The 22272-nt window shown below is 50.4% G+C and overlaps 1 protein-coding gene across 1 annotated transcript; it reads left to right on the top strand.

Moving 5' to 3' along the window:
- Positions 1 to 5481: 5481 nt before the first annotated feature.
- Positions 5482 to 21383, top strand: BPIFB6 (BPI fold containing family B member 6). The gene is made up of 15 exons (XM_044927470.1): positions 5482 to 5871; positions 8170 to 8269; positions 9341 to 9445; positions 9898 to 10047; positions 10195 to 10258; positions 10652 to 10712; positions 11519 to 11610; positions 12528 to 12704; positions 13830 to 13883; positions 14241 to 14414; positions 15159 to 15226; positions 18752 to 18797; positions 19389 to 19452; positions 19847 to 19923; positions 21192 to 21383. The coding sequence occupies exons 1-15, from the start codon at positions 5703 to 5705 to the stop codon at positions 21222 to 21224; spliced, it is 1434 nt and encodes a 477-aa protein (XP_044783405.1). The 5' UTR covers positions 5482 to 5702; the 3' UTR covers positions 21225 to 21383.
- Positions 21384 to 22272: the final 889 nt, after the last annotated feature.

The raw sequence follows: 22272 nt of genomic DNA, 5'->3' as shown, positions 1-22272 counted from the left end.
AGAGCCCCCTGGGCAAGCCACACGGGGGAGGGGAGGGTGTGCAAGGAGAGGTGGTGGTTGTGAGTTGCAGACGTGGCAGCCACACACAGAGCAGCTGCCTGAGGGACTGCGGGCACTGTCATGGGCCAGTGGCTTTCAGAGTGAGTGGACAGCGGGAGGGTGCGGGTTTGGGGAGGGCCTTGGCTTATTTGGAAAGGGCTGCAGAAAAGCTGCCCCCAGGCTGAGCCAGAGGGGTCGAGTCTGGGCGGGTGGCTGAGACAAGCTTTGCTGGATGGTCTCCTCCCCACACGGCTCACCTCGACCCAACCGGAAATCACAGGAAGCCCCTTCCTCTCTCATGCCTCCCCGCCATGCGTCCTCTGGTTAGCTTCATGCTAAAGGAGACGTGCTGAAAAGAATTCAGAATTGAGTCCTGTATACAGACCCATACTGAAGGGTGCGTTCTCAGGTCTGGCTCCTTCACGAACCTTCTCGAGGCCCACCTTTCACCTCGACCCTGCACCTTGCGCACTTTCCCTCTAGGCCTCGGGCTCTGTGCTCTGCCTGGGCCACCTTAACCTGCCCTGGTTCACCCTGCCCATCAGCTCACAGGCGGTCTCCCTGGCCATGTGCAAACCCCTGTGCCCTGGTGACTCTGATGCCCTTCAGTTTCTGACGACTGTGGCTAGTGTCTGCGGCTTCTCTCCTCACCACCCCTCTCTGACCTTTCCAGAGCCCTGCATACAGCAAGTGCGTAATAAGCATGTGGTGAGTGAGATGCTTGTACTCTGTATATGCCGGAGCTCTGGCCCAGGCTTACCCAGCTCTGAGCTTGGGAAGCCGTGTGGAGTCCAGTCTCTGTAGGCTGGGTGTCTGAACTGGGAGTCACCCTTGCTAATCTTCAGGATTGGCCTGGTCTCCAGTATCTGAGGGGTGTGGGTGGGGGGGAGGAGGCAGAGGAAGTTTCCCTGGAGGAAGAAGCTGCAGCTGGTCCTGGAAGGATGGCAGGATTTGGAGCTTTGGTAGGGACCAGGCAGGGTGATGCTGGGGCATGGGGCAGGGAAAGGAGATCGGCAGGTAGGCAGTGTGCCCTTGGGTATGCCTTAGCATGTCTGGCCTGGGCTCTGGAGCTCCTGGCTCTGCCATCACTTGCTGTAACTTGGGCAAGTGGCTTGATCTCTCTGAGCTTCTGTTTCTGTCTGTAAAATGGAAAAAATTGTCAGAGTGCCCACCTCATAGGGTGGTCCTCAGGATTAAATGGACTGCTGCTGCTGCTAAGTCGCTTCAGTCATGTCCGACTCTGTGCAACCCCATAGACGGCAGCCCACGGGGCTCCCCGATCCCTGGGGTTCTCCAGGCAAGAACACTGCAGTGGGGTGCCATTTCCTTCTCCAATGCATGAAAGTGGAAAGTGAAAGTGAAGTCGCTCAGTCGTGTCTGACTCTTCGAGACCCCATGGACTGCAGCCTACCAGGCTCCTCCACCCATGGGATTTTCCAGGCTAGAGTACTGGAGTGGGTGCCACTGCCTTAAGTGGACTGGTGCAATCAAACACTGGGCACACTGCCTGGCACAGGTCAGGGGCACAGTGAAGGGGCCCTCTTGTTGCTATTACTACCACCATCGTCAGAGCTGAGTCGGAGGTGCTTCCAGAGGCTCTAGCCACAGGTTGGCTGAACCAGGCTTCCCCGGGGACCCTGAAGCCATGGGATGACCCAGGGCCCCAGGAAAGATTCAGTGTGTCCCTAAAGGAATTTATTTTTAGGGATATTGCCTCCTCTCTGGCCACTTTGAACTTAGAGAAAGAGAGGATGGCATGACTGTCCTTTTCCCTCTGAGCAATGCTTTCGTTATTTATGCCCCCACATTATAAAGAGGATAAACCTGTGGCCTACGGAGGCTGAGGGTGCTACCCAAGGACACACAACTTGTGAGCGCAGAGGCTGGGACTGAAGCCCAGATCCCCAAACCCATGCAAAGGGGTTTCTTCAGCCTCCCCCACCCCAACCATCCCATGTCTTTCCTGCCTCTGCCTTCCCCCCAATACCCAGGACCACCCTGGGGGAGGCAGGGAGGGCGGGGTGATCAGAGAGGCACACCCGGGTGGATTTACATGCAAGGAGGAGGCGGAGCCTGCTGGCGCCTCTGTCTGTAGAGGGTGGATCTGCAGGGATAAAGTCATGCTATCTGTAGTTTGGCTCCTCCAGCACAGGGCCCACATCAGGATGGAGACTGGCTATGCGGACCTGGGTCCTTCTCTCCCTCACTCCAATCTGGTTTGGCCGGCGGACTTCAGGCAGGCCTTCACCCCTCTCTGGCCTCAGCAGCCCCCTGTGCACAATGGGCACAGAAGCTTCCTTGATCTTCCACACCTGTGAGCTCCCTTTAGGTTGGAGGATGAAAACCCCATTTCTCCAGCAGCCCCCTGGGACTCTTCATCACCTTCAAGATGCCCCCAGTCATGCCCCTCAAGGGTCTCGCCAGGAGCAGAGCAGAGGCTGGGCACCCTGAGGCCCCAGGTCTAACTCCAGCTCTGTGGCCAGCTAGTCTTGTGGCCCTGGGGTCAACTTGCCTTCATTGCCTTCCAGATTTGGAGAAAGCCTTCATGCCAGCATTCACCACCTCCTGGCATCCCCTCCAAGAGGGTCTCCCTTGAAGACACACCACTGGGCCATAGCTCTTTGCCCCCTGTGAGTGTCAGGGGGCCCAGTCGTGATGATCTAGCCCACATGTCCCAGGCCTTTGCACCCACTGACTCCTTGCCTGCAACACCTTCCCCTGCCTTGCAGCCCTGGCTCTGCTTGCCCCTCAGGTATCAGCTCCGACACCCTCTGCTTCAGGGCTCTTCTGTTCTGGAATAACCCCCTCTTTTCTCCCTGCCCCACCCACCAGTTCACTGGCTTCCACCACCCTCAGCTCCCCAGGACTGACCTGGCTCTGTGCTGTCCACTTGCAGATGGCCTGTCCCCCTGGGCTCCAGGAGCCCCCTTAGGATAGGAAATGCAGCTCCTTTGCTTGGTGTGGCATCTCTTGCCCCCGCACGGGCCTGGCACACAGTGGGTCCTAGGTAAACATGAATGGAATGAGTGCCAACAGTGTGTCCAGCCTTGTGGGAGGCACTGAGTCTCAGGGAGGGGAAGTGTGAGCCCCGATGGCCTCTCTGGCGACCGCATCTCCTCCCCAGTGCCCGCCCTGGGGCAGCCATCCATGTCCTCTGTGCTATTTATGTTGGAACAGGCTGAATCGTCACGTGAGCATTGGGGCTCCTGTTCTCTGGGCCTCTAGATAATTATCTGGGCCTTATTAAACCCTTAATTATCCAAGCAGCTAATCAGGCTCCCAAATATAAGGGCTTCCTCATCCCAGGGTGGGGAGCCAGGGGCCAGTCATCAGCAGGACATCCCCAGGCTCGGCAAGGTAAGGACAGGCTCTACCTGTGGGCCTCTCCCCAGACAGTGTCTTTTTCAGCCCTGTCATTTTACAGATGAAAACACTGAGGCTCAGGGAGGGCAAGAGACTTGCCTGAGGTCACACAGTAACTGGGTGGCAGGATCAGGGCTTGGATCTGTGTCCTGACTCCCACCCAGTGCTCTGAACCTGACAGGAAGCCACCAGACATTCACAAACCTCAGATGCTGTAGGACCTGGGCAAGATCAAGGAGACAGCAGATCTGGGGTGCCTCTTTGGGCTCCATCTGAGGCCAGTGGGAGACAAGGGAGGCTCTGCTTTGCAGGAGCTCAGAGCTGAGCTGAGGCAGCAGGGGGTGGGGGGACGGTGATGGCAGGGGGCACCTGGGAGCATTTGGCAAGTAGAAAGCGAGGAAGGACTCCAGACGGAGGAAATAGTGTGAGTAGAAGATGGGGCTGGGCAGCAGGAAACACTCATCTTGGGGGGATAGATCGGATACATACATGCTCAGGTTCCAACTACAGTCTTCAAGACCGGTGGGAGTTGGATGTTGGGGGAGGCTTCCTGGTGGAGGAGGCAGGGGCTGAAATTAGGACTTGAGGGATAAGCAAGGAGGAGGCAGGTGTTGTTTGAGGGAGGGACGGCTTAGGCAAAAGCACAACACAGCCAGAAACAAAACCCTGGCATTGACCCTTTGTCCCAGAAACACACTGTGTTCCTCAGTGAGTGATAGTCGCTCAGTCGTGTCCAACTCTGTGTGACCCCATGGACTGTAGCCCACCAGGCTCCTCTGTCATGGAATTCTCCAGGCAAGAATACTGGAGGGGGTGCTCCTCAAGCCACTTACTATTCTCAGAGGGCAAAAATCCCTGTTCTGAGCGGCCTTGACACCTGACATCAGTTCTGGTCTGGGAATGGGGGGACTGGGGTGGCGCTCAGTCTTGGGGCTCAGTCTCCCCACCTTGGGGGTAGGGCAGGGCTAGAGAAGACCTTCACCCAGCCCCTTCAAGCTCGGCTGCTGGGTGCTGAACTCGTCACCCACAGGATGAACTGCAGTGATCTGGCACGAGGCTTGTTCACAGGGGTAGAAGAAACACCATGATTGATCATTTTCAAGCTCAGATACATATCTAAAAATTGAATGTGACGAGAGACAAATAGAACACGGTTTCACTTAGCAAATGTTGATTGTAGGCTCGATGGTCTCCTTGTTTTTTTTTTTTATGTACTGGCATCCTTTAGGCCTTAGCCTAAACATCTCCTCCTTAGAGAGTCCTTTCCTGATGCCCACCCCCACTCCCTAATCCCTCATACACATTGTATCCCATTCGATTGCTTCTCTCTAAGATTCAGGACAAGCAGGACTGTCTCTGCTGTGTGTACCCTGTAGCCCGGCCTGCTTGACACATAGTGGGGACTCAGTAAATGTGAGTTGAACGAACGAATACACACAGGCAGGCATGGGCTCGACTAGAAAGAGGGCTCCCAGTAGGTGCCCGATTCTGTTTATGGGTCAGTGGCTGAGCCGGCTGTCCCATAAAGGCTCATAAAGGCTGGAACTCTTCCTCTTTGGTGACACAGGCCAGCCTCGGTAGCTGCCCCACCTTGATTCTTTTCAGCCACAGCTCAAACCTGAAATAAATACTCTGCCTCTGGTTGGAAGAATTTCAGGTCTTGGTAAGTAGTCTACAGGAAGAAAGGTTGTCTGGGAGCCCAGAGATGGAAAGGGGGTTTCCTGGGAGTTTTGAAGGATCTGAGGTCAGAGGTCATCATTTGATTCTCTACTCACTGACTGTGAGACCTTGGCGCTGGTTCAAACTATGCCTTGATTTCCCTATTGGTGAGGCATTGTCTCCAGGGGCCTTAAGCAGCTGTGAACTGAGATTCCTGGAAGGGAGGCTGAGCTGGGGGAGGTGGGGGATGCCCCGGGCTGTCGGAGGGCTAGAGAAGCAGAGGGTTCCCCCATTCCCCTGCTGCACTGCATGGGGAGTTCCTGGATCAGGACCAGGAGGGAATTCCTTCTGTGGCCCCAGCACTGCTCTCTGAGCCACACCTGAACATTGAAAAATTGCAGCTAAACCTCCCACCAACCCCATGAAGTGGGCTGATCAGAATGCATCAGGCCCACAGATGAGGAAGCTGAGGCTTAGAGAGGGAAGTGACCTGCTCGGGGTGACTCCAGAAGGCCTGGTGTTTCATCCGGACACCCTTGGGCCCTTTGGGAGGAGGCAGGCATGAGGTTCTCTGAACTGGCTGGAGTCCAAAGGCTCCTAGACTTCCGAGATCACCCAGGGGGCTCCGACTGCTCTGGAGCATGAGAGGCTCCCGGGAGAACCAGGGCTTGTTGAGCTGCACCCAATTCAGGCCCTACGGCACAGGCGGGGCCATGCTGTGGATCCTGTGTCTGGCGCTCTGCAGCCTGCTGACTCCCACGCGAGCGGACCCTGGGGCACTGCTGCGGCTGGGCATGGACATCCTGAATCGCGGTGAGCTGGCGCTGGGTGTTGGCAGGGGGTGTGGGAGGTGTGTGACTGGGGTTAGGTAGCGACTGCCCGTGTTTACATAGACTTGAGTGCTCTGTGATCCTCAAAGTAAACTTATAAGCAATGTGTTATTCTTCCATTTTACAGAGAGGAGAGGAAACTGAGACCCAGAGAAAATAGGGTGACCTTCCCAAGGTCCCCCAACAAGTTGAAGGCAGAGCTTTAAATTCTACCTCCTGTAGCCTCTCCTTGGCCCTGATGGCAGGGGTTGGTGTCCACAAGTGGGTCATCGGGGTGACAGACATGAGCCAATCCCAGCTCTGCCAACAATTTACTCTGTGACCTCAAGCAAGTCAATCACCTTCTCTGTGTTGCCCGTGTGCTCATCAGTGAATGTAAAATGTAAAGAAATGTAAATTAGTGGGACTTCCCTGGTGGTCCAGAGGCCACTCCGAACTCCCAGTGCAGGCAGCCTGGGTTCCATCCCTGGTCAGGGACCTAGATCCCACATGCTACAACTTAGGGTTTGCCTGCTGTAACTAAATATCCTGCACACTAAGAGTCAGTGCAGCCAAATAAATAAAAAATATATTTAAAAAAATGTAAAATGGTAAACTGTCCTTTTGGGGCAGGATCAAATGAAATTGTGATACAAACTCCCCGTGGCTCAGATGGTAAAGAATCTGCCTACAGTCCATGGGGTCGCAGAGAGTTGGACACGACTCAGAAACTAACACACGTCAGATGAAATTGAGATGAAAAGGCTCTGAGGGTTCTTTACTCAGAGGTATTTTCCACCCCTAGCTCTGTGACCTTCAGGGAAGTCACATCCAGGCCCAAAGAGCTAACGATTTCGTCAGCTCAGGATTTGTCCCCTCTCTGGGAACTAGCCTGTGACTATTATAGGGTGTTTCTAGCACAGTATCATTTGGGGTGGGGGCCCCCAGGCCTGGGGAATCAGAATGTCTTGGCTTCAGGCACAGTATCTCGACTTTAACAAGCTCCAAGTTGAATTCCCTAACCACCCCGGTTTGAGAGTGTCTGGGCTACAGCATAAAGTCGGCCCTCTCACTCGAGGTTCAAGGCCTCCATGATGTGCCCTGGAAACTGCTCCAGAGTCCAGTCCTGCCCTCCCCACTCCAGCCACCCCGTGTTCCTCTCTCCTCCCTCGCCACGCCACCTCCTTCCCCTCTCCGCACCTCTGCCCTTGGTGCATCTCTGCCCTGAGCCGCCTCCTTTTACCCCTTTGTTTCCTGGTGAAAATCCTATTCTTCCTTTAAGGACCAATTGATAGCTCACCTCCTCCTGGAAACCTTCCCCAGCTCTTCCTTTCCCGGCCCAAACCTGTCATGTGGTTCCTCTAGCTGCGTGTACTTTTTATGGCTCTCATCACTATTATTTACAATATATTTCTTTCTTGCTTTTTTAAAAAACATTTTGACTGCACTCCACGGCATGTGGGGCTTTAGTTCCCTGACCAAGGATTGAATCTGCGCTCCCTGCAATGTGGAGTCGTAACCACAGTACTGGAAGTGCTGACTCTCATCACCTTTTCTTCTTTTAATGATGAATTTTTATGTGGCACTCAAAAATACAGCTATTTTACAATGTCTAATTCCAAAATACACATTTTGTTGAACACAAGCATGTTTCTGTTGGGTATGTAATTAGTAGAGGAATTTCACAGTTAGAGAATATGTATGTCTTCAGCTTTCATAGATTCTGCCAAAATATTTTCCAGTAGAATTCACTGTATTGTTTATTGTATTTTTAATTGGAGTATGCAATGTTATGCTAGTTTCTACTGTACAACAATGTGAATCAGCTATGAGTATACCTATATGCCCCCCCACCCTTGGACCTCTCTCCTATGCCCTCTCCCCATCCCACCCGCCTAAGTCATCTCAGAGCATGCAGCTGAGCTCCCAGTGTTATACAGCAGCTTCCCACTGAAAAAAGTGAAAGTTAGTCGCACAGACATGTCCAGCTCTTTGCGACCCCATGGACTGTGGCCTGCCAGGCTCCTCTGTCCATGGCATTCTCCGGGGGAGAGTTCCCACTAGCTCTCTGTTTTACCATAGTAGCATCTGTATGTCAATGCTGCTCTCCCAATTCGTCCCACCCTCTCCTTCCTCTCATCACTCTTTACTGTTATTGTTGGTGACTCTGTCTCCCCCGTGAGGCTGGAAGAGGGCAGGGTCTGCACACAACTTGTTTCTGGGATGCCTGAGAGAATGGTCAGGGAAGGAAGCAGTGAAGAGCCCAGGCAAGGATCTATCTGACTCTTCTCCTTTCCAGAGGTCCAGAATGCCATGGATGAGAGTCATATCCTGGAGAAGATGGCAGCTGAGGCGGGTCAAAATCGCCCAGGAATGAAGCCTATCAAGGGCATCACTGAGTGAGCAGGGGAGGAGCTTCATGGGCTGGGGGAAGGGGCTGGTGGTTAGGGCAGAGGGTGGTGGGTAATGCTATGCCCAGTACCTGAGTGAAAGAGCTAATACAGGACATGGGGCCTCTTTCTGGCTTTGCTGCTGGCTTGCTGTGTGACCTTGGGCAGGTCACTGCTCTTGCCTGGACCTCAGTCCCCTCAGTCACCCACTAGGGACAATTCTAGTCCTGTTGTGAGCAGGGCCATTGGGAGGAGGGAGTGAAGTTGAAAAGTCAAACTCCAGCAGTAGCTTGCTGAATGTAGGTGAAATTGAATGAAAAATCCTCCAGTGGCTGAATAGAAACGATCATCTAAGGACAGGCGCAAACTAGTTTCGTTGCTTGCATTATACGGGATTGATTAGTAGGGGCTGTCTGGAATGATGTACTGGGGAGGGTTCTGAGACACTTTCTGGACTTAGCAGAAAATAGCAGTGTGATTGATTAGCAATGTCTGCTAAGAGCTCTGGGTGGGCAGGGGAAGTAAATGTGCCACAACTTTGTTACCCCGGATCTTAACTGGTGGTTCTCAGCCAGGAGTGATTTTGCCTCCAGGGGACATCTGGCTATGTCTGGAGACATTTTTGATTGTCCCAACTTGTAGAGTGGGGGAGGGGGGTGCATCTAGTCCCTTTAGTGAGCAGAAGCCAAGATTTCTATGAAACATCCTACAATGCACAGGACAGCCCACAGCACAGGATGGTCTTGCCCCAAATGTCCATAGCATCAGTGATGAGAAACTCAGATCTAAGCAAACCTCCTCTTTTTGTCAGTGGGGAAACCGAGGCCTACATCAGGGAAGGGAGCAGCCCAGGGTCACAAATTAAGCCACATGTCATCTTACCCACAAGGAGAGCTTTCTGTGTACAGACTGGTTCATGTTCAGCCTTTTGTTTGCGTTTCATGACAGCCCCAGAGATAGGTTTATCCCTATGACATGGGACGGGGGATTTACCCAAGGCCTCCCAGCAAAGTGGTGGAGGAGTGCGTTGAGGGGTCTCACCTGTCCAGTTCTCACTGCTCAAATGTGTGCCCCTCCCAGTCTAAAAGTGAAGGATGTGCTGGTGCCTGTCATCACAATGAACTTCATGCCCGGGGTGGGCGTCTTCCAGTGTGTGTCCACGGGCATGACCATCACTGGCAAGAGGTGAGTATGGCAGGGAGGTGAGAGGGAAAGGACAATGGCCTCTTTGTCTCACTCTTATATGCCCATTGATTGAGTACCTACTGTGTACAATGCTGTGGTCTGAGATAATGCAAAGTTGGTTCCTACCTTTGATGGGAACCAGACCTGAGCACAGATGATCACAGATTGATAGATTGGCCTGGGACAAAAGAAATATTGACAGGGTGTAGGGGCTGGGGATTAGAAAAGGCTTTGGGGAGATGATGACAGCTGAGCAGAGCAGAGTTTTGAAGGATGTGTAGGAGTTCACCAAAGCAAGAGAGGAGAGGAAAGCCTGGTTGTGTGAACTTGGGCAGGTCCCATCCCTCTTTCTGTCCCATGGCATGGTCTCCCACCCTTTCCCCCTCTCAGAGATGCTGAGATTCTGGCCACAGTGGCAGCGGTGCCCTGATGCCTGCTTGCCCCCCCTCCAGCTTCATGGGTGGGTACATGGAGATCATCGTGGTCCTGAACATCACAGCCACCAACCGGCTTCTGCAGGACGAGGAGACGGGCCTCCCCATGTTCAAGAGCGAGGGCTGCGAGGTCATCCTGGTCAGCGTGAAGACAAACCTGCCTAGCAAGTGAGGTTCTCTGTGGCTGGGGAGGAAGGCTCGGTCCACCTTGCCAGCCTGACCCAGCATCCCACTTCCTGAGCCACTGAACTCCTTAGCCATGTCCTGTGTCTAACTTCCTGCCATCTATGCCTCTGCCCCATCCTCTGTGTCCAGCATGCTGCCCAAAATGGTCAACAAGTTCCTGGACAGCACCCTACACAAAGTTCTTCCTGGTCTGGTGAGTGCCCAGAGTGAGCCTCCGCCCCTCATCCCCGGCACTGCTTAGACCAGGGCTGGCAAGCACGTTTCATCTTGGCTGCTGTTGGCGGCTGAGGAGGCTCCTGAGGCTGAGACTGGCTCAGTGGGAGGAAGTACCGTGATCAGCTAGTGATGTCTGCCATAAGCAGAGGAGGAGGAAACTGCAGCTGGTACCGCACAGCTTGGCAACCCTGCTGAGTGTACCAGTCCCTGGGGCTCTGCCATTGACTTTCTGTATGACTTGTGGCTTTGGTTCCCCTCCAGTCTCTATCCCACCAGGGCCCTTGAGACTCCCCATGGAGTAACATTCAGCTGTGAGAATGGGGCCCTCCACTCAGGGCCCCCTTCAGCCCAGCGCTTTCTCTTCTTCCAGATGTGCCCTGCCATTGATGCAGTCCTGGTGTATGTGAACAAGAAGTGGGCCAGCCTGAACGGTATGTAGCCCTAGCCATGCCTTGCTCCCACATGGGGTCAGCAGGATGGCTAGAATTTTTGGATGTCCCGCTCCCCATTCAAGTGCCTGCTCCTGGCCCGGCCTTGGGGCTACAGGAGGTCTGAGGTCATGGAGTCCACTCCTCCCCGCAATGCCCAGATGGGGAGCCTTAGGCCCTGAGGGGTTCTGGGGTCCTTACCTCTCAGCCCTCCACCCAGTGTTCCATCTATTACCCTCCCAGACTCCAAGGACAGCAGCCTTTGTTCACAACAGCTCATCCACAAACCTTGTACCAAAAAGAGCAATTCCAGTAGTAACCCCACCCTTCCCTTTGCTAAGGGAAAACAGCCACCTTTATCACTGTGGGGTCCACAGGGCTCCCCAAGACCAGGAGGAGAAACCCCAATGGCTGAGACTGAGGAAAACTGGTTCATGTGCCCAGCAGACTGCCCTGGGACATTATTTCACTCCTCCAATTCTCAGTCTGTGCATCTGTAAAATAGAACCAATAATCCTGACCCCACCAATCTGTTGTGAGAACTGAGCTGGACAACACTTGGTAAATGCTCAAGCTCTGTATCTGCAGGGTGATGTGAGGTGGCATGATTTTCTAGATCAGGCACCATTGCCTCCATTCTGCAGATGAAACTACTGAGGCCCAGAGATGCTAAGCAGTTTGCCTTGTGTCACAGAGAGGGCTGGGGTCCTGGCATCCAGGCCAGGTTCAGGTGGCAGCTGGCTGGTGCTGGCTTCTCCAGGCTGTTCCTGGGCTGGGGTCTCTCTGAGTGAACCTTCATCTTTGCACAGCCCCCATGCCTGTGGGCCAGATGGGCACTGTCCAATATGTCCTGACGTCCGTACCGACCACTACACCCAGCTACATTCAAGTGGACTTCAGTGTAAGCACCAAAGGGCATCAGTCGGCAGAGGTCTCACTGGCTTGAGTGGCGGGGGCTGCTTCTGCCAGGGCTGTTGGATGGGCTGGGGTTGCGGAGGGTGGGAAGGGCCTCTTTCTCTTTCTGCTCTCAGTACGAACCCCAAATCCTGAGCTAATTTCTGGATGGCCAACTCCACACCCACACCCCTGAGGCTCCCTGCTTCTCCCACTGAGTGGCTTGCCCACTGTCGTTGTATAGAAGAGAGCACCCAGCTTAGCAGGCAGGCAGGATTTGGCTAGGGCCTCACCCAGGACTCCAGAACCCTGGTGACCAGGTGACTGCATCTCCCAGGAATGGAAAGAAGAATCCCAAGTGGTCATCTCCCTGTGAAGTCTTCCTCCAGTGGGACTCTTACAGGCTGCATGTTGCCTTCCGTTTACCTCTTTCTCTTGAGGTTAAAATAGTGAACGAGGGCTCTAATCAGTTAGAATCCGATTAACTGAGGTTACTTACACAATCCTATGTGGAGCTGCCAGTGGTTCAGTGATTGACTCCATTATCCTTGTGGGCCTCAGTCTACCCTTCTGTACGCTGGGAGAGTTGAGCCACTGCACACTGCTCTGGCTCAACCATCTTATGACTTGCTGACTTGGGCACCACAGAATTCCCTGGTGGCTCAGATGGTAAAGAGTCTGCCTGCAGTGCAGGAGACCTGGGTTCGATCCCTGGGTCAGGAAGATCCCCTGGAGAAGGAAACCCACTCCAGTATTCTTGCCTGGAAAATCCCATAGATAGAGGAGCTTGTTGGGCTACAGTCCATGGGGTCACAAAGAGTCAAATGACTAATTAACACTAGGCTGGTTTGAGCACCATTCGTTTGGAGGACTGAGACTGGCCCATGGTCAAGGCTGATTGTCTCTCCCGTGGCTGTCCCGCAGCCTGTGGTGCAGAAGCAAAAGGGCAACACCATCCAGCTTGCGGATAATGCCGGAGGGGCTGAGTTCCCTGAGGACTATGCTGAAGGCTCCTCACAGCTGCTGCTCTCAGCCGCCTTCCTCACAGCAGAGCTTGCTCTTCTGCAGAAGTCCTTTGATGTAAAAGTCAAGGATACGATGGTGAGCTGCCCAGTGGCCACACCCCCCGATATCTGCATCTGCCCCCTGTAATGACAGTCCCTGCCCAGACTGAGAATTATCCTGGGGTTGTGAGTAATGCTAGGACCGGGAGGGGCCAGGACAGATTTCTATCATCATTTCACCCCACCATCCGCCATCTCTCTGTCCATGTAGCCACTATGTATTCATCTATCCATTCAACTGTCCATACACCAGGTATTTATCCACCAACCTACAACTCTTCTGCATTGTCCATCCATCCACCTTCTTTTTTTCCAGTCTGTCTTGTTACTACGTAGTCATGTCCTAGACTCTATCCTTTCAGCTAGAATCCACCCAACCCTCCATGCCATCCATACCTAGAACGGGGGCTGATATTACTGAATGAATGAATCTATGTATCTGCTGTTTACCACCTAAACACCCAGATACCCACCCATCTACTCATCCAGTTCTCCATTATCCATTTTCCTACTCATTTACTGATCCAGCCAGCCAGCCATCAATCCATCCATTCATTCATTCATCCCCACTGATCCCTTTATTCATCCTTGCATCCATGCACCCCGCATCCATTTGTGGATCTTTCTATTCATCCCTCCACCCATCAATCCATTCATCATCCATTCTCCCATCCGTTTATCAGATGATTCCACAATTTTCCCACCCACCCATCCTCCCTTCTCCATTATTCCTTTCATGCCTCCATGCAGCCATCCACCTGCTATCTATTATTCATTCTCCTACACAAACACCTATCCATCAATCCACCCATCCATTCACCCACTTATCTGTTTATACTTTTTCTCCATCTACCTATCCATCTATGAATCCCTTCACCCACATCCTCTGATCCATTGCATCTACCCATTCTCCCATCTCTCTGTCTACTTTTTCATCAAACAAAATTTTCTTAGTGCATGATCTTGTACTCAGAGCTATGGGCGTTGGAATGCATGAGCCACAGTCTGGGCTCTCCAGGTGCTCATTATCGACTTAATCAAAGAGTGATAACTATTTTGATGAAGGACCTCAGAGGGCATGCCTTTTTAAATCAGAGGAGAGGTTTGTTAGGACGACTCAGGGAAGCCTTCAGTAATCCTAACCTTGACTATTATTTTGTAGATCGGTGAGCTGCCCCCCCAAACCACTGTGACACTGGCTGGCTTCATCCCTAAAGTAAGTGCCCCAGCTATCCATAATCACCACAATCATCTGCCCTGTTCTCCATCCAGGCAAATGGATTTTCAATACCGTGTCTCCCTTGTCCAGTGTGGAATCATCCCAACTTCTCCGTAAAGTAGTCTTTGGGCCCCCCACAGGAACGCCCAGGTTTTGTGCATTGTACTTTCTATGTCCAATATAGAAATAGCCAGATTTTCTGTTTTGTTTCCTTTATTTCCTGATAGACATATTCCAGCCTTTGCATATAGTACTTCCAAGGCAGAAATCACCTATTTCATGTCAGACTCCTAGTTTCAACGGAAACCACCAGTCTGAGGATTGGCCCTGAGGGGAGTTTCCTGGTTTCTGTAGGTGGCTGAAGCCTATCCCAAGCTGAAACCCCTGGTGACCCAGATCAGGATAAACAAGCCCCCCAAGGTCACCATGAAGACAGGCAAGAGCCTGCTGCAACTTCACGGCACCCTGGAGATGTTTGCTGCTCGGCGGCGGGGCAAGCCGCCTGTATCCCTCTTTGTCCTGGAAACTGTGAGTGGACTTTTACCCAGCTAAGCCCAACTCATGGATATTTGAAGCTGGAGTGTGGGCTTTTAGCTCATAGTCAAGTAATGGACTGAAGGGTTCTTAGTTACTCTTGATTATTTGGTCATAACCTGGGCACTGTCACCTACTGTCTGATTTTGGGCTCTGCAATGGAACCTCCAAATGACTAGAAAAATAATTTCTTTCTCTTCCCTCGTTCTTGCCCTCTTTCCTGTTCAACTTCCCACCCTCCCACATTCATTAGCATATATAAGGGCAGTGAAAGTCTCACTCAGGGAATTATAGGAACCTAGAGAGATTGCAAATCTATTTTGAGGAAATCACAGAGGACTTCCTAGAGGAGGTGATGCCTGAGCTATGTTTTGAAAGTTGAGCAGATTCTAGCCAGGGAAAGGGTTGAGGTTGGGGAGGTTGGTGATGGAGGGTACTCCAGACAGAGTAACAGGATGTGGCCTGGAGCAATAACATGGTGTGTTCAGGCACCCACAAACATGCCAGGATTTCTGATAATGCTGTCATGGGCTGGGTACAGGGAGGATGAGGATCCTGGGCTAGGGGAATGGGGAGACTGCTGGGTTCAGTTCCTGAGGGTGGGGTCGGCAGAGAGGAAGACTCTTGCTCTGTCTTGGCAGTGGTGGTGGTTCTGGGAAGGTCGTAGAGCCCCTAGTTTTACCAGCCCTGATGGGAAACCCACTGCCTTCTTCCTGCTCCCCCCCCACTCTGTGTCAGCACTTCAACCTGAAAATCCAGTACTCAGTTCATGAGGACCGGCTGCAGATGACCACCTCTCTGGACAGGTAGGAGTCTGCTGCCCAGGTTGGCATCCCTGTACCCTTACCTAGGCACCACCAAGACCACTTGGTTTCCTGCTCCAGGGCCTTCCTATGACCCAGCCAGCACAGCCCACACTGCCAGGCTTCTCTGGTCTCTATGCCTGCTAGAACCCTCAATGGCTCTCCATTGTGTGCATGATCTTTTGTCAAGTCTTAGCCTGGCACTCAAGGTCCTTCTCAAATTCTCCAGCCACCGCTCCCATTATTCCACTAGGCTCTTGCACAGTGAGTCTGATCATGTGATCATGTTCCCTTTTTCATGAACAGGCTTTTACCCATGCCATCCAAATGCCACCTGCTAGTCAGCGCCCACCTCAAATATGACCTTCTCTAGGAACACTTTCTTTATACTGATAACAGTCAACAATTATAGAGCTCTGTCTATGTGTTAGGTCTAGTTTTGTATTCAATTGCTGAATAATTTTTGTATTTGTCATAATTTCTTGTCTGATGTGTTGGGTGCCAAGATTCTATCGGTTGTAAGAGACAATTCTGACTTTAACTCGCTTAAGCCCAAAAGGGACTTTTGAGTCATATAATTAAAATCTCTAGCAGTAGTTCTCCCCTTTCAGGCATGGCTGGATCTAGGTGCACAAAAATTCTCAAAGTTTATCCCTCTCTTCCCTTGGTTTTTGCTGTCTACTTTGTTGGACATTCTCAGGCAGCCGCTCCCCAAAATTGGAGGCAAAGTGACCCCAATAAGAAGAGAGACCTCTTATTTAACAGTTCTAACAAAATCTCAAAGGCTGTTTTCATTGGTCTAGTGTGGATCACATGACCAACTCTAAGCTAATCACTATGACTCTTTATTGCAAAATTCAGACTGAAATTGAAGAAAGTAGGGAAAACCACTAGACCATTTAGGTATGACCTAAATCAAATCTATTATGATTATACAGTGGAAGTGAGAAATAGATTCAAGGGACTAGATCTGATAGACAAAGTGCCTGAAAAACTATGGACTGAGGTTCATGACATTGTACAGCAGACAGTGATCAAGATCATCCCCAAGAAAAGGAAATGCAAAAAGGTAAAATGGTTGTCTGAGGAGGCCTTACAAATTGCTGAGAAAAGAAGAGAAGTGAAAGGCAAAGGAGAAAAGGAAAGATATGCCCACCTGAATGCAGAGTTCCAAAGAATAGCAAGGAGAGATAAGAAAGCCTTTCTCAGTGATCAATGAAAAGAAATAGAGGAAAACAATAGAATGGGAAAGACTAGAGATCTCATCAAGAAAATAAGAGATACCAAGGGAATATTTCATGCAAAGATGGGCTCAGTAAAGGAACAGAAATGGTATGGACCTAACAGAAGCAGAAGATATTAAGAAGAGGTGGCAAGAATACACAGAAGAACTGTACAAAAAAGATCTTCATGACCCAGATAACTGTGATGGTGTGATCACTCACCTAGAGCAAGACATCCTGAAATGTGAAGTCAAGTGGGCCTCAGGAAGCATCACTATGAACAAAGCTAGTGGAGGTGATGGAATTCCAGCTGAGGTATTTCAAATCCTAAAAGATGATGCTGTGAAAGTGCTCCACTTAATATGCCAGCAAATTTGGAAAACTCAGCAGTGGCCATAAGACTGGAAAAGGTCAGTTTTCATTCCAATCCCAAAGAAAGGCAATGCCAAAGAATGTTCAAACTACTGCACAATTGCACTCATCTCACATGCTAGCAAAATAATGGTCAAAATTCTCCAAGCCAGGCTTCAACAGTACATGAACTGTGAACTTCCAGATGTTCAAGCTGGATTTAGAAAAGGCAGAGGAACCAGAGATCAAATTGCCAACATCCATTGGATCATTCAAAAGGCAAGAGAGTTCCAGAAAAACATCTACTTCTGCTATATTGACTAAGCCTTTGACTGTGTGATCACAACAAACTATGGAAAATTCTTAAAGAGACAGTAATACCAGACCACCTGACCTGCTTCTTGAGAAATCTGCATGCAGGTCAAGAAGCAACAATTAGAACTGGACATGGAACAACAGACTGCTTCCAAATTGGGAGCAGAGTACATCAAGGCTGTATATTGTCACCCTACTTATTTAACTTATATGCAGAGTACATCATGTGAAATGCTGGGCTGGATGAAGCACAAGCTGGAATCAAGATTTCCAGGAGAAATTTCAATAACCTCCTGGCAGATGACACCACCCTTATGGCAGAAAGTGAAGAACTAAAGAGCCTCTTGATGAAAGTGAAAGAAAGGAGAGTTAAAAGTTGGCTTAAAACTCAACATTCAAAAAACTAAGATCATGGCACCTGGTCCCATCCCTTCATGGCAAATAGATGGGGAAACAATGGAAACGGTGTGAGAATTAATTTTCTTGGGCTCCAAAATCACTGCAAATGGTGACTGTAGCCATGAAATTAAAAGAAGCTTGCTCCTTGGAAGAAAAGCTATGACCAACCTACACAGCATATTAAAAAGCAGAGACATTACTTTGTCAATAAAGGTCCATCTGGTCAAAGCTATGGTTTTTCCAGTAGTCATGTATGAATGTGAGTGTTGGACTATAAAGAAAGCTGAGCACTGAAGAATTGATGCCTTTGAACTGTGGTGTTGGAGAAGACTCTTGAGAGTCCTGTGGACTGCAAGGAGATCCAACCAATCAATCCTAAAGGAAATTAGTCCTGAATATTCATTGGAAGGACTGATGCTGAAGCTGAAGCTCCAATACTTTGGCCACCTGATGTGAAGAACTGACTCATTGGAAAAGACCTGATGCTGGGAAAGATTGAAGGTGGGAGGAGAAGGGGATGGCAGAGGATGAGATGGTTGGATGGCATCACTGACTCAATGGACATGAGTTTAAGCAAGCTCCGGGAGTTGGTGAAGGACAGGGAAGCCTTGTGTGCTTCAGTCCATGGGGTCGCAAAGAGTCAGACATGACTGAGCAACTGAACTGAACTGAACTGATGACTCTAGAGAGGGAATGCTCTGATTGACCAGGTCTGGGTGATGGGCTCACCCCACTGTAATGCCTTGGATAGAGAGGCTCAGGAAATGGAAACTCTGTTACTGGAGTAAAGAATAGATGCTGGGAAGATAGAACCAGCAGATGACGGTCATATGGCCTGTTCTGGTGCCAAGGTGCATTAGTACCACCAGGGACTGTGCAGAGGAGGGACACTGTGAAGGACCCCAGATCTGTGTGCTGCAGAAGTCTGGAACGGGTTAACTGAGCTGCAAACCTCTGCATATCTGGCCTTGGGCAGGTGCAATAGACAGAGCTTGGGTCCCAAAGAGAGGAGTCAGGACCAATGAGAGAAGTCAGTGGTTTGAGCTGTGGGAAACAACATGGGCTGTAAGGAAAAGTGGTAAGTGCCCCATCACAGGTAGCCTGTAAACAGACTTAGGAGCGCCTAGTGTGAAGGCTATAAGGGGACTTCCCCATCAGAGAGGAGCTGGGGGTGTTTGAGATGCCTTTTCTCCAGTGCTCTGACTGCTCTTCCTCCTCCCTGGTTCCCTCTCTTCTGCAGATTACTGAGCATGTCCCGGAAGTCCTCATCGATTGGCCCCTTCAAGGTAAGTATCCCAAGTACTTCTGCCTGGTCTGGCTTAAAAGCAAAAAACTGGGCCTATTCACCTTGGGATTTCAGGGTAGAGCTCTGAAATGGAGGCAGAGTCAATAGAGTAGGTCATTGTGGGGTTTGGGGCTCCTGACTGACCGTGTGACCTTGGGAAAATTGCTTTGCTTCTCTGAGTCTTTGTTCTCTTTTCTGGATAGAATCTGGACATCTCCCTAGATTGATTTTAAAAGCATTGTTGTGTATTGCAGCAACCTGAGCTTGTTTGCCCAGCCCAGGTGCTATTTTTATTAGTTTCTGTAGCCTCAGGGCCCAACACAGAACCTGATGTAGTTAGGAGTAGTGTGTGCTCAGTCGCTCAGTTGTTATCTGACTCTTTGCGACCCCATGGACTGAACAGGAGCTAAGCAGAAATGAAGGGCATCAGTCTACAGTGTAACAGTCAGACGCAGTTTTGATGTGATTTGATGTCTCTAAAATTCGTTCCTGTGGTCCTTGGACTCAGCTGGACTAAGAGCTGAAAAAAAAATCTGTTGAATTAATGGAATGATGGGATGAGGGTATCTTCTCTTTCTCTCTCTCTCACCAGGAGAAGAAATTGACTGGCTTCATCACTGATTTTCTCCAAGAAGCCTACATCCCAGTCATCAATGGTGAGGGTTTTGCTGGTGTCAAGAAGCACTCTGAGCAGGAAGGGATGTCACAAGGGTGGTCTCAAAGGCCCTCCACTGGCCCCAAATGAGGAAACCTAAAAGGGAGTAGATAGTCAATACTGAATCTTTGAGGCTAAAGTCATGTTACTATCACTTGCCTGGGGACAAGGGCCCCTTCAACAACTTGGACTCTGACCTTTGACCTGATACCGGAAGTCAGATCTTGACTCCGCCCTGGGACGCAAGTTGGTGGTGATCCAGCTGATGGTGTCTAGGCCTGTGCAGCTGGCAGACATCATGAATCAATCACTGCACTATTTCGCACTATGCTGCTCCAGGCAGCCACTTACTTGCAGAGCAGGTAAGCTGAAATAACTCTTCCTATATTTCTCAGATGTACTCCAAGTCGGGTTCCCACTTCCTGACCTTCTGGACATGAACTACAACCTGGCAGAGCTGGACATAACTGAGGTGAGGAAAGGAGGTGGGAAAGGCTAGTTCAGCCAATGTTTCTGGCCAATGAGCAAGAGCCTGCCATTCTCAACTTGGAGGGCATTGGACTAAGGAGGGCAGCGGCCAGCAGTACAGTCTTGCCAATCCCCTGAGCAAGACCCTGCCCCTCAGAATCTGGAGGCTGCCCTTAGCCAGGGATCCCCTGAAGGAAACATGAATTCTGCTACTGTCCTTCTCTGCCACCTTGGACGAATTGCTTCCTCTTTCTCGGTGCTTCTATTTTTCTGTCATCTCAAATAGAGAGAATAATATAGTATCCACTCTGGAGAGCTGTTGTGATGATTTATGGAGATAATTCACTTAAAGGCATACAGTAAGTGCTCCATAAATATTAGCTTTGCCTTGCACACCAAGCACTGCACTTGGAACATTAAATGGACCTTTTTCTCATTTGATCTCTCTACTCTGGGAGGTAGGGGTGCTTCTCCTCACTTGATTGTTGAGAAACTCAAGGTTCAGAGAGGTGAAGGGTCTTAAGGCCAGTCTTCCTTTTTAAAACATTGCTATATTTATTTTTGGCTGTGCTGGGTCTTCATTGCTGCACAGGTTTTTCTCTAATTGTGGTGAGCAGAGGCTACTCTCTAATTGCAGTGCACAGGCTTCTCACTGAAGTGTCTTCTCTGGTTGCAGAGCACAGGCTCTAGAGTACACAAGCTTCAGTAGTTATGTCTCCTGGGCTCTAGAGCAAAGGCTCAGTAGTTGTGGCACATGGGCTTAGCTTCCCTGTGGCATGTGGGATCTACCTGGACCAGAGATTGAACCTGTGTCTCCTGTATTGACAGGCAGATTTTTTTTTTAAGCACTGAGCCACCAGGGGTGTCCCATCCTTCGTTTTTTTTTTTTTTTTTTTTAAATTAGAGGCTAATTACTTTACAATATTGTATTGGTTTTGCCATACATCAACATGAATCCACCACGGGTGCACACGTGTTCCCAATCTTGAACCCTTCTCCCACCTCCCTCCCCATACCATCCCTCTGGGTCATCCCAGTGCACCAGATCCAAGTATCCTGTATCCTGTATCAAACCTGGACTGGCGATTCGTTTCTTATATGATATTATACATGTTTCAATGACATTCTCCCAAATCACCTCCCCACCCCCGCAACAGAGTCCATCCTTCATTCTTAAACACCGAGCTGATTTCATTCCTGACCATGCCCCTGTCCATCCCAGTCTGTGTCTGGGTTCCCCACACCTGCTCCTGGCCCTTTTTCTCCTGCCAGAATGCCCTAGTGCTGAACTTGAAGCTGGACTGACTGGGACAGGATTTGCCTGCCAGCTGCCTGCACATCGTCCACTTTGGTTACACCCAGCAGAGGAGCCTGATTGGAACTGGGTGGGCCTGGCCCCCTACCACTGGGGCTGATGAGGAGTGAGCAGGGCAGGACGGGGCTGGGGACTTGGCAATAAACAGGAGAAAGACCCCAACGAACACTTGATGTTTTGACCTCTTTATTTGTAGAAAATTGATGTGTGTTTTTTCTTCCTCTTCAATGGGTTTTGGGATCTAAGAGCAGCTTGGGTCTGAGGGACAGGCTTGAGCATATATTGAGTACCTGCTGAATGCCATGCTCAGAGCTTTACTTGTACCATCTCATTTAATCTATGCAGTAACCCTATAAGGGGAGGGTGACCATCCCCACTGTGTGTGTGTGTGTGTGTGTGTGTGTGTGTGTGTGTGTATGTGCTCAATCACTCAGTCATGTCTGGCTCTTTGTGATCCCATGGACTATAGCCCACCAAGCTCCTCTGTTCATGGGATTTCCCAGACAAAAATACTGAAGTGGGCTGCCATTCCCTTCTCCAGGGGATCTTCCCGACCAGGGATTGAACCTGGGTCTCTTGCATTGCAGGCAATTTCTTTACTATCTGGGCCACCTACTGATGCTGTTCTTCAAACTGACCCTTCTTTAAAGTGAATGTATTTTTATATATAACAAAGTTAAAAACACAATCTAAAATAAATGCATTCTAAGTGGATTCTCAAAAATCAGTATCATTTACTAGAATGTGAAAAAAAAAAAAAAAAACCCAAAACCTGTAACTTTGAAAAAAAAAAAAAGGTACTTCAGAGCCCCTCTGATTGGCTGTTGCTCCAGCCCTGGGAATTATTGAGATGGTGGTCCTACGTACATGTCCATGGCCCATGTGTTGCTGTTTGCATCTGTCAGAAGGTCTCTGTCTCCATGGGTCGGTCTGTGTACCAGCCTGGCCCAGAGCCATGTCACAGAGGAAGGAGGGCCCCTCCCTTGCCTTGGCCTGGGTGCCTGGGCTGTCCCCTTTTCCCTCAGAGTCGACCTTAAT

Source organism: Bubalus bubalis, chromosome 14 (assembly GCF_019923935.1).
Source record: "Bubalus bubalis isolate 160015118507 breed Murrah chromosome 14, NDDB_SH_1, whole genome shotgun sequence".
NCBI classification, from domain to species: Eukaryota; Metazoa; Chordata; class Mammalia; order Artiodactyla; family Bovidae; genus Bubalus; species Bubalus bubalis.
This window is presented reverse-complemented; position numbering and strand designations above follow the sequence as displayed.

What these genes read in the sequence shown, in the direction of transcription:
- BPIFB6 (XM_044927470.1), top strand. Translation starts at nt 5,703, where the DNA reads ATGAGAGGCTCCCGGGAGAACCAGGGCTTGTTGAGCTGCACCCAATTC. An exon ending in GAAGTGGGCCAGCCTGAACG is followed by an intron (nt 10,713 to 11,518) that starts GTATGTAGCCCT and finishes ATCTTTGCACAG; the next exon opens with CCCCCATGCCTGTGGGCCAG. An exon ending in CCCTCTTTGTCCTGGAAACT is followed by an intron (nt 14,415 to 15,158) that starts GTGAGTGGACTT and finishes ACTCTGTGTCAG; the next exon opens with CACTTCAACCTGAAAATCCA.